This window comes from Ambystoma mexicanum, chromosome 8, assembly GCF_040938575.1.
Source record: "Ambystoma mexicanum isolate Mex_15411 chromosome 8, UKY_AmexF1_1, whole genome shotgun sequence".
Classification (NCBI taxonomy): domain Eukaryota; kingdom Metazoa; phylum Chordata; class Amphibia; order Caudata; family Ambystomatidae; genus Ambystoma; species Ambystoma mexicanum.
Window position 1 is genome coordinate 816,259,992 of NC_090929.1, and position 12,159 is coordinate 816,272,150.

The window sequence follows — 12,159 nt, forward strand, 5'->3', positions numbered from 1 at the left end:
CCCTTGTCCCTTCCCCTGTCGTATATTCTGGTGTGCTACACTTACCACTCCTATTTTGTGTGCAGATGAGTGGGTCCTCAATGGGCTATTCAGTGGCAGTAGCTTTCCACCCCCAGAGTTCAGTTCAAATGCTGCCCATATCCCTTCCCTCTTAGCTCACCCTGGTGTGCAGCAACCACCATCCTCACTGATTCTTCCGAGGGATGGATGCTCCCTGTTCCTCACGGTCCATCAGTTCCCCGAGATCAGGATACCTGTTTCTCCCCATATATTCCTCTAAGACGGTCTATCAGTGGTCCAATTAGGTTGCATCGATCTCTCCCCTGTTTCCAGTTTGACTCTCTATAGGGAAGGGTACACCCAAGTCTCCCTCCCTTTTGGATGGCTCTTTTCTTCTCTGCACTCCGCTCCGGCCTGGCTTACTCCCCAGTCCTCCTTATGGCACAAACACCTAGATTTGGGTTTCAACAGCGAATGCAGTGACACCCAGATCTCAGACAGCAGCAAATGCTAAAACACCCAAATGTGAGACACTTCGATTTATTTACAGCAAACAGTTTGTTTTTTCTACCAGTTTCATAAAATGTCACCCTACTCAGAAGCTGCAATTCATTTGTATTACCTTTTTTATTGCTCCACACCAGCAGTTATTTTTTTACAGACTGTTCTCTTTTCTCTTGTCCCAAAACAACGTTTTTAACTAGTTCTTATTGTCTGCTCCGTTCTCTACTGCCAGTGGCGGCTGGCACAGAAGGACAGTGCATCCCAATGTAAATTTTGACGACACCCTCCTACGTCCTGATCAACTGAAATTTCGCATGCAGGAGGAAAAAGGGTTCCAGGATAAATGGATGAGATAGGGGCAGTTCAGTAGTAAATGTGTGTGTCAAATGGCAGATCAGGGTGCAATTAAATATGGGGTTGTTCTTAGGGCAATGTAGTTGCTTGACAATCTGCTAATCTGGGGCAACATGGCAATGGCACAGTTGAGGCTGGTATTATAATTTTCTGAAGGCAACATAGATGCATTTACATTGCTCTCAGAAAATGCCAGTTTAAAAATATTGCCATTCAAGTGTTGCCCCAGTGAAATTAAGTATCATGCAGCTGTTATTTTTTGTTTTGCTGTGGCACAATATCATGGCATTGCATATACTGGCAAAGTCTTCTGTTGTACTATAACTAAAGCTGTTATGTTGGTTATGATCTGCTTTTGCTTTTAGTGCCTGATGCCAAATTGTTGGAAGCTATATATTAATTTCATCTCTGTAACTCCAAATATAATAACAGTCACTAAGGGACTTTCTGCTGCTTTTAAAATTCCAGCAGTATAACTTTACAAGTTCATCCCCGCCCCACATGGAGAAGGTTAACTGGCCGAGGAATAGATGGGGAAAGTGTTGATGGATGGAAGGAATACAGTAAAAACAAAAATGAAAACCATTATGGCAGGGCAGGCATTTTTACCATCCGCTTTCTAAAAGCTTCATAATCACATGAGTCCGTAACAATGCATACATCAGCATGATTATGTGTTTTACTGCAGTGAAATTACTATGCAGGGTACAGTTGAAACTGACAAGGCAGTTATGATAAATGAATAAGTAGGGAATTTTGAACTAATTTTGAAATGTAGAAACTGGGATGGCGATGTGTTTCAAGTTCAGGCAATTAGTTCAATAGCCTTGCAGCTAATTCGGTTTGTATTTTATGTTCTAGCAGTTCTGATCATATTTTATTAATTAGCAAAGGAATAATTATGAACATAGATTATCTTAGCACGATATCTGAAACTGTAAATCCTACGAGCATATGATCTATGTTTTCCATCCTTGGTGTGCTAGAGAACATCCTGAAAGGGGGCGCTGACCAAGCCAGGGTGCTCGGAACGCAGGTTGTATTGTATGGTTCAAAGCCTGCGTTCCGAGCTGCCTGGGTGTCGCTAGCCAGCGCCCCCTTCCCAGCTCTGCCTTCCCTTCCCGCTTTCTCCCAACACCCATGTGGGTCCTACATGGATGCTAATTGTAAGGCAAACCCAATTATAAAAAAAGAAATCTTAGCTTCAGGTGTGGCATAGCGCTCCGTTTGAAGAGTCAGTTTCCGCGTTGATGATGTCATGGCAATCAACACAGAAAATGGTCTCCGAAAATGAAGCACGGTGCCGCACACGAAGGTAAGATTTTTTTGTTCATTAGTTATACTCACCCTTTGCACCCGCCTAGGATTTACATGGGTGCTAATAGCGATATGACCATCTGGGGCGGCCCGACCACTGACGGCAATAGCCCGCCACTCACCTTAAGGGACCCTCGCTTCTCTCAGGCCCTTAACTTCAACGGTGGGCAGTTATCGCGTGGGTCGGCCCACCCCCTTGCTTTGTCTACTGTGCGTGCAGTACTATCATTAAAGACACAATTTTCAGGTAACATAAATGAGCAGCTGCAGCTAATTGCTCCTGTTCACAGTTCTTTACCTGCATTTGAAACATTTAATGCATTTCTCTTCAGAACTGCCTATAAATCCCATGGCTTTTTATCCAAGTTATCCAAATATTTGAGCTGTAAACCAATTTTAAACCCACCCCGCACTTTTGAGGCCAGCGAGTGAAGCCATTCAGGTCAATTATTCGAAAATATTTACATGTCATCTTTAAAACCTAACTAGTTGCCAAACTTAATCTTGCATCGAGTTCACAAAATGGACGGGGTGATGTCAAATGAGGTGTGCAGTTATTATAACACTTCTAAGAGTTGTAGACGAACTGGAACAGAGCCACATTGTCAACTGGGATAGGATTTTGATTGGTAAGATGTGGGACTAAGAACTACATTTATCTTAAATGCTGATCATGCGTACCGATATATTACTTAACACCATAACACCAAAATGTAATATGAACACATTCAACATGTGAAAAAAGAACACAGAAATGGTATATGTGCTGTACTTTAAACAATCTAGAGCAATTTTCAGACCATTCGCTAAAATACATATTCATTTATTTCATTTATTTCTTTACAAAGAGATGCATTTGGGGAAAAAGGTGAAAAATGTCATATATTTATATTTGTTTCCATTTTCAAATCAATATAACAGTTAATACTAGCCATAAGTAATCTGAAAGTCCGATGGCTGCCAGCCTTTTTATTTTCATATAGCCCGTGGGTGTCTTCATTGTTGGGAAGGAAAGTTGTCGAGGGGCAAAATATATGGACCAGGATCCTAATGGAGTCTACAAGAACTGAAGAGGGTTCTCCATCTGAGGCCACCATACAGAACTCAGAAAGCATGTCCCTTTCCTCATGGCAAATCAAAAACCGAGGAAGTAAGAGGAGGTTAGCTGAAAGAAATTAGTGGAAAGAAACATCCCATAGAGTTTGATACATTCCCTAATTAATAATCAGATTGAATGGGACAAAGTCTACTCCCCGAAGTCCATTTTTCAGATATTCCTGCGTGTATTTTTATAAACTCAGAATCCAAGAACATTATTAACCAATCCATTTTTTTCCTTGTGAAATCTTAAATCCCTCTATGTATAACAGGCTTAGAAAAACAAAACTGTGACATTTTAAAATAATAAATTAAACTTCGAGAAAGCCCACCCAACAAATAGTTCAATAAAAAGCCCTTAGATTTTCAAATTACATTTTTACAAGGAGGCACCGTTATAATTAGTGGCTTTTGACACCAAAAAATGTTTTTAAGAAGCACTAATGAGATATGAAATTAACCAGAGGCATGGGGTATCTCCTACAGGCTTTTATGCTAGGCCTGCCTGGCCTGTTTTCGTTTGTCTGATGAATGAAGCAGGAAAGGAATTTGGTTATTGCAATGGTATGCAAATGGTTCTAGGCGTTCTGCATTTTTTAAATCTACTTTGTCAGGCTATCATGGCATCTTTAAGAATACTGCTAATCCTTTATTTATACCAACCCATCGTCCTCAATCAATCAGCCGGGTGTTTATGCTCAGAATCGGATAAATAGCAGAACATTCCTAGATTAGCCCTGGCTAGAACATTCACAACATGCTCATAATTTATCCTGCTAACAGAATTTCAAATACGAACTTAAATAAGATGGAAGGAAACAGTACCAGTTTACTCATGATAAAGGTAAATGCATTCAAATTCTCGAACAGGCTTAAGAGCAAAGGAACGAAAAATGCAAGAATTTAAAAGTGGGATGATTTAATGATGCATAGAAAAATAAAGTCCCATTCGTAATTTACTTTTTCTTGTAAATGAAAGGGACTGTGGTTCATTATTCAATTATTAACATATGATCATTGAGTAAGGAGCCAAGATTTCACCCCATCTATCTCATCTCACCTCCTCGAATGAACACAAGTTCACAATTCAGAACAGCGTTGTACGATGGCTTTGCGTTTAGTGACAAACAATAGAAAATCTAGGTTAAGGGTTCCTGCTGTTCGGGTTTATCCACTTAAAATAACAGAAAAAACAGAACCTCAGATAAACTGTATTTTGTTCTTTACACTAAGGAGCTAGATCAGAAAGTAATTCCCACCCGGACCACCTATCCATTTCATCTGACCAAATGTTCAATTTTAGGCTAATTTACAAACACACACACATTCATTCACAGCAATTACCAGTGTTTTAAAATGATTTCTTTCAAATCATTTGGTCTGAACCGAGACTCTTCATTGCAACAGTATTAGAGAAGACTTTCGGGAGTGAGGAGGGACAAAGTTGAGACATCCGACAGGCAAGTAACTAGAGTAGAGTGGCACTTTTCCCCTATCGGTACTAGGGAATTTTTCTTCTTGTTAGGGGTTGAGAGGGGACTGCAGAATCCGCTTTGCTGATGCGTGGTGTATTTAAAATCATGGAATTGGACAACGCTCACTGCCGTACTGGTTGAGGAAGCCGAGATCCATACATCATGGTGACTAATGAAGATTATAAGTTCAATGCATGAGTCCACCACTTCTGCCACCTCTAGCTTAGTAGTTGCCGGATTTCCTTGTGCATGTGGCAGAGGAAGTCTACATATGAAGCTCCACCACTTGTGTTCTTGTCCTCCACCAAAAAAGGTTTGAATAGCATCTCCAACTTGTCTTCTTGTTTCACAACCATAAACTGTAAACAACAAATTAGACTGAATGAATATACATTAGCAAATTTAGTTGTAGAACCAAGCATGACATTTTCAACTCAAGTTCAAAATAAGCAAGCATGCCTGGGGGAATGCGAACAGATGACAGTTCTTTCAGTCCACACTTCAACACCTGCAGTACTTTTTCTGTAAAGGGTGTGAACCAAAAACCGTGATTAATCCATGCCCAATGTAGCCCTCAAACTATTGGGTATCATGCCCCCCCTTTCCAAAATTTCACCAAGCCAACAACTTCCCAACTTGTGCTCAAGATACTCACATAATCCGTTTGTAATTGACCTTAAACCACAATAGACAGCACCCAATAGAAAATCCTATTTAAAGTAACGGTTAAAAAAATAAAATAATAATATTGCCTCAACAGTTTAGCCTGATGAAAACGAACAAGGTGTGATAGTGGCCTTTCAGTAGGTCACCTTCTCAGAAAATAATCATTTAATAAATGCTCATCTGTATTAAAAGTGCTCTCAGGAAAAGGTAATTCGAAAGATAACACCAGTTGTAACCCTAGTTCCCTTGTAAGGATCATCTCCACTGTAAAAGACATTCAGCGTTTTCACAGCAAAATTATACTTGTATTGATGAAATAAGGGAATATTGTCAGTCTCTAAGACAAGTAAAACCATGAAAAGCTACTCATTGGTTTCAGTCTAATAGGACAGTTTTTGGTGCTTACTGTAAGACATGTATGGTTTCAAGAGACGACACAGAAGTAAAACGCAGTTTAAAAACCTTTATTCTCAATGATCATTATGGTGTAACGCCTAACTTGCCCTAAATCTATGATGGGATTGTTCCCCAATGGAAAGAAAACTAAGAAGTCTAAGGGCCTTATTACGACTTTGGAGGCAGCCATGGTGCTATTAGCACCATGGCTGCCTCCAAAATCGTGTCCGGGTTCCCTGAAGGGAGGAATACCAGGCCATTCAGACTTTGGAAGGCCCGGTATTTCCTCCTTCAGGGCCCGTTGTTAGCTCCCTGGTCCCCTCATGGGACCCGCTATGGACGTCTGGAAAAACCAGACTTCCAGAGCGGGTCCCGCGAGGGGACCTCGTAATAGTGCGGAGTGGGTTTAACGGCGCCGGCACCATTACCGGCGCCGTGAAACCCATTCCGCACTAGTCGTAATGAGGCCCTAAATCTGTCAGTCCAAAACAAAATACAGTGTGTCAAAACCTATGCTTGTCCTCACATCTACAGAATAATAGGGTGAATGGGATTTGGCCAACTCAACAGTGTTCAAAGTAAAGTTAAAGTGACAATGGAGCCTTTCTGCAGCTCTCGTCCCCAGGTTTAAGCCACTCAGGATTACAAAGTTCCACAAGTCTCCCAGGTTTCACTTGGCAAAGAAAGGTTCACTTGGCAAAAAGTTCACTGTACCTTTTCCTGGTAGGTTTCTGTAGGCTTCTCCGGGTCTCCTTTCCGTGAACCCATGAGCTCTTTAGATCATGCATCCCCTTGCTTTCAATTGGGCTCCCCTGGTTGTGGCGCAGGTAATATTATCCCCATATATATGGTCGCCGTAAATATTATCGCTGGGAAAAGGTTGTGGCGATACTATTTGGGTGACCATATACAGGGGCAAAAAAATAAAATAATTTAAAAAAAAATTAAAAAAAATAAAAATTGGGGTTTGCGGGGTTGTCCCCTGCATGTTCCATGCAATAATGTCGCCACAAAAAACGGCCATTTTTGGCGATATTTTTGTATGGCGAGATTTTTGTGGCGACATTATTACATGGAACCCATTATGGGTCACGCAACCAGGTGCCTTATGCTTAATAAGAGTTCTCTTTTCCTTATACTGGGGTCTCTGCGGCCAACCTGGATCAATCTCCAGTATGGTACCCACCCCGATACCTTTCCAACACACTGCTTATTCTGAGGTCTCTGTGGACGCCTGTATCAATCTCCCACCTGGTGGCCACCCCAATGCTTTTCCAACACACTTTGTTGTCAACACTTTTCTATCAGTTTCGTGGATTTTGATTCCACTATTTTGCTCATTTTTCATGTCCGCGAACAGCTCCCCTCTTTGCAGACACTTCCTTTCTTTACACAGCCATTCAAGAACGAGTAATCATGCACGTGACCATCTGCCACTATGTATCCTTTTAATTCCATTTGCCAATTTCACACGACGCATTCTCCAGTCTTACACGTTCGGGCTGCAACATTGCATCTTGCTCACTTACTTCAAAACACTGCATCAATGTGCTTCACTCACCGGTGATATTTTCTTTGTTCTTGGGTTAACGTCTGTTATCTGAAGTCAGGGTCTCCTCACCTGCCCCTCAGACACTCCTGGGCTCCTGTCCTGGCCCAGGGGAACGTGCATTTCATTTTACCAATGTAACAAGGGATCAGCATGCCAGCAGTCCCTTACTTGGACTTCTCTTCTTTGCTTGAAACAGGGGTTGTTATCCACACTTCTCCCGGATACTTCCTCCCACAGACTCTCAGCGTCCCCGTTTCTACCAGCTCGTCCTGGGCAGCCACGGCTCCTCAGCTCTTCTCCCAACTTGCTCTCTTTGCTGATTGCTAGTGTTTCTTTTATACTCTCCGGAAGACTTGATAGGCTGCAGGTTGGCATGGTTGATTTCAATTGCCTGACCCTGCCTTGCCTTGTTAGAGGGACATGGCCTATGAAGATGTTGATGTGCCTCTATCTGCATCTTCTTCATCCCAGTGCAATAGTGGTGTTTCGCATAGGAAATCTGTACTCTTCTTGACTTCCTCTTCTTCCTTACAGTACATGGGTGATACTTCGGGGAAAAAGAGGATTGTGTGTCTTAAAACATTCTATGAAGGCTGACGGGGGGGTTGGGTAGGTCACTGTCAAGGAAGGGGGGATGCCATATTGTGGTCTAGGGGTGTTCTTAAGATAGGAAATTGGTATTGGTTATTTCACGCTGGTACCCTCAGTAAATTAGGTTAACAGAGAAGGAAAAGATTGGTTCCCACAGTAGTTTATGATATTAGAGGGACGGGAGGATAAGTCCGGGTTATAGTTAGAAAAAGGGGTTTTACATGCTCTTGCTTTCTTCCGAGTGGGAGTGTTCGACTGAAGATCTTGGGGTAGGGTAGGACATGCATGATGATATCCTATGATGGTAGAGGGGAGGTAGGATAGATCAGGATTAGGAAAAGTGGAATGCCAGATCTCATATTCGGGCATCCCACCTCCGTTCTTCAAAGACCCTCCATCCCGGTAGTACCCCTTCGCATACTCACTCCCGGGGTCAGAATCTGTCAGTCTTACCCTTCTCTTGGTTACCTGAGGCGGAGTCTTAAGCGGGTTAAATGTGAGAAAGCCCTCAGATTTCTCACATTACTAAATTAGTGGTATGACCTGAAATAATATAATAGTTTATGTACATGGAGCACAGTGCATCTCTTGCCATTGATTTTTTTTCCCACCTCCATGTCTGATTGGCATGCCTCAGTGGCTAGTTCTGAAATAGCTTCCAGACTATAGGCCTAGGTGCTCTGAAAATACTATGGTGCTGATTTAGTTCAGTATAAAAGCCTAGTAACAGAACATAAGAAAAACTGTTATTGCCAAGCTTGGCAGGTGAGCATTGTGTGGTGACTTTTTATGAGTTCATGAGCATAGTATAATATGAGGCTGTTTGAGAGAGGGAAAGTTATAGGGTGTATAGATTGTTGGTGTGTACTGACAGTGGAATGTGGATGAGTAATATTCCAGAAGGAGGGGAAGAGATGTCAGTTGTAGCTTGTTGGTGGTGGAGCCAGGAGAGTATCTAGTTTTTCCTGGTGTGGCAAGTTAGGAGTGCCTTTAATGAAGGAATCTTGCTTTCAACAGTTGTGTGAGCAGCTGAACTGAATGATATACAACCAGCGTGACCACACCTCAATATCCTCCTTTTTTTGTCAAATGTACTTCATGAAGCCAGTCAGTGACCCTCGCCAGTCTTCCCTCTTCTGACTTTGACACTCACACATGTTGGGGCAACTTTTAGCAAGCCTATTTTGTGTTTTTCATGGACAGTCTTTGGTTGACAAGGAGGACAGATAGGGCCTGTATGAGTTTACAGTATAGCGTTTTACACTTTACACCACCTTAGAAGTGGTAAGTGCATATCTACATTATATGCATGTAGGCTGTTACCAGAACAAGATGTGGGAGGTGTATGTTACCTTGGTGATGCAAGCTCCATGTGCATTATCTAGGAAGTAATCTGCCTTATGTGGGGCTAGCAATCCTAAATGTAGCTGTACCATCTACTTCAGACTTTGGATGGGTGAAAGCTTGTTTATCCTGCAGCAATTACTAACTTAGTATCCATCTCTTTATGAAGCTATTTGTGGTCTTATGTTGATGAGGGCTAAGGGGTGGAAAGTAGCCAGTCATTCAGTGGAGTTTGTGTATTGTTTCCTTCTTGAAGATCATTATGATGGGTCTGAAAAGGTGTGGTGTCCATCTTTTAACAAGGGCCCATATATTTACATTAGAGCCCTAATGCTTTTCAACAAGGCATCAATCTGGGTATTAAAGCGGGCGTGTGGCTTCTTGACAATGACTTAGTAGAGTGTACATTTTTTTTCAGATCGTTTTGCGTTAGGTTGCACGACATCTTAACAGATGACCGCGTATTTCTCAAATGAAGCCAAATACTGGTGAACATGTTTCGTTTTTCGAAATTATAGAATGGGACAATTTTATTGATGACTACAAATCACTGCCCCTTCATTGTTTGGGTTTGAAGGCATTTGTACTTTAAGCATTACATTAAGCATTACATGAGTAATGTCTGCATTGAAAAGTTGGACGAGTAGTATATCCCAAAGATTAGGCTAATATTCAATATTATATATTTAGTAATAAAATTGCTTATCTGCCACATGACACTTCAGAGTACAACACAATTAATATGTCGATTCACAGTCTGCTACTGAATGGCAAGGTCTATAAAGTATGGTGAAGTGTTGATTACAATCTGTGTAGATTTTGGCTGATAGAACGGAGCACACATTGGAATGTGTGCAAGAGGGACAGGAACCTGAAGGGAGAGAATAGAAACAACTATTTATTTATAATAATAAATTGTCGAAACTTGATCGTGGAAAGGAAGGAATGGATTGAAAACAGAGAACGAAGTTAAGGTTAAGGGTGTAGTACATGTGTAGTAATTTTCAACACTTAGCCAATGTGCAGTAGTCTCCCGCTGTGAAGGTAACTTCTGTTGAGGTGGGTGCGTATATTAATTTAGGCTTCTGCATCACCATATCAGGAGAGAACTTTGGCTAGCGGAGGGGGTCGAGGGTGGGGAGGAATCAACCTATTATCATTGTTCAGAGCGAGGATAGTTGATGCAGAAACATTGGGCTAATGGGTTGCCTTATAAGGACTTTAAAAGCTGGGCTTCCTTTAAGTTTAATTCACCTTAAGGCTCCCTGTTTTTAAAGCAAGCTATACATATTTTCTGGCTGATTACATGTACAGGGTAGGACAAGGGGGTTGTTGTGTGGAATCAGTAATGATTTAGCTCACATCTCTAATCAATGAGGTTACACTTACCTTTTATCCAGCGATTAACTGTACCTAGAGACCTTGATTATTAGATGATATGAAGGGGATTATGGCGTACTAGTTTGTCTTTAATCTATGGTGGGGTGACAAAACCTTGTTTGGTGTGGGCGCTGGCAGGATTGAGGGTCCAATATTTGCAATTTCTACTGATTGTTACAATCTAGTGATAGTCCAGTCTTGAGTTGTTTTGCGTGGTGTTTTTTAGTGTTCAGATACAGCATAACCAATGTGGGATCTTGTGCCAGGAGTGGTGAAACAAAAAGCTGACGTGCGTTTTGACCGTAGTCTTTATCAAGGCAAAGGAGAAGTGACAGCAGGCTCGTGGTGGAGCTGGTAGGCAATTAACCCAGGTTAGGGTGCCAGGTGGAGGCTTGTTGGCCTCATTTGATGCCGGGAGCGGCGTTCATTCCGGGTGGATTCAGTCAGGAAGTGAGTGCTGACGGCCGTCTTAAGCCAAACACTTCCTGACTGGATGGCTGTGCCTGAATCTTATTGGGTGGTTGAGGAGGGCATCCGATGAGGCCAACAAGCCAACAAGGTTGTTCTAGTAAAACCACCATGTCAGATTTATCCAAACCATTATTAGCATTGTTTAACAAGTGCACAAAACCACAAGTGTTCCAACAAACTAGTGTTGGAACCCTTTGAGTTACAGGTATATTTAGTTCCCACCGCAATTGCAAACACATGCGGTCTGTACATACATCTTTTGATTTGGATGGGTTTCATGTTCAAAGTTGGGCAACCTGAGACAGTTATGGGTAGTTTAATGGCCTCTGTATTCTATTCAAAAGCAGGACCAGCAAGTACAACAATCCCATTTCAAACAACTGTTGTTTAGCTCCCCAGATGGTGTTTAGTACAACTCTTTATCTCAACCATAACCTCACCAAGGTCAGTGTTTTATCATTTAGGAATTCGACCTGGTCGATGTCATTCGACCCTAGATCTTCTAAGGCTGGCACGTCAGAAAATAATTCCATTATGCTCTGACGATTTAGAACATACTACATAAATGGAGCCTGTCTACAGCAGATTATAATAGAAAAGGGGAATGGTCTTTTTTCCTGTGTCCGCCTCTTTGGGTTTTTGCACTGCTGTGATAAATGCCATCTATAAGATCGCGCAATACGAGGATACCACTGCACCGGGTCCTCTTCCTCCTTACAACATGGAGGAGTTTGTTTGCCGGCAGCGGACTAGTGTTACCAACAGCTGCTGACGTGCTGGGAGTCCCGCCTCCCGACGCGCGCAACGCTTATCTGGATACACGGACGGCAATCCAGTGCATTGCTACTCTCCAGCGAGACCAGCCACGCTCCGTGAGTTTGTCTCCTTATCTCCTTATTTCCTAAAAACTCTTTCTTTAGAACCATTTCTTTACTAGGTCAAGGGACTCCCCGTTTGTGGTCATCATCTATCTGTGTCTTCTATTCATTTCTTAGCGCGGGGCTGGGAAAA

The 12,159-nt window shown here is 42.1% G+C and overlaps 1 protein-coding gene across 3 annotated transcripts in view; it reads right to left on the reverse strand.

The window, feature by feature from the left end:
* Positions 1 to 4,175: 4,175 nt before the first annotated feature.
* The window catches only part of SEC24C (SEC24 homolog C, COPII coat complex component), a 1,750,167-nt gene continuing 1,742,183 nt past the window's right edge, over positions 4,176 to 12,159 (reverse strand). For 2 of the 3 annotated variants that reach the window (XM_069610688.1, XM_069610687.1), the window contains one exon: positions 4,594 to 5,107. In XM_069610688.1, the coding sequence (XP_069466789.1) occupies positions 4,967 to 5,107 (141 nt within the window). In that variant the 3' untranslated portion in view covers positions 4,594 to 4,966. Of the gene's footprint in view, positions 5,108 to 12,159 lie in introns of all 3 variants that reach the window. The other variant, XM_069610689.1, reaches the window with a different exon arrangement.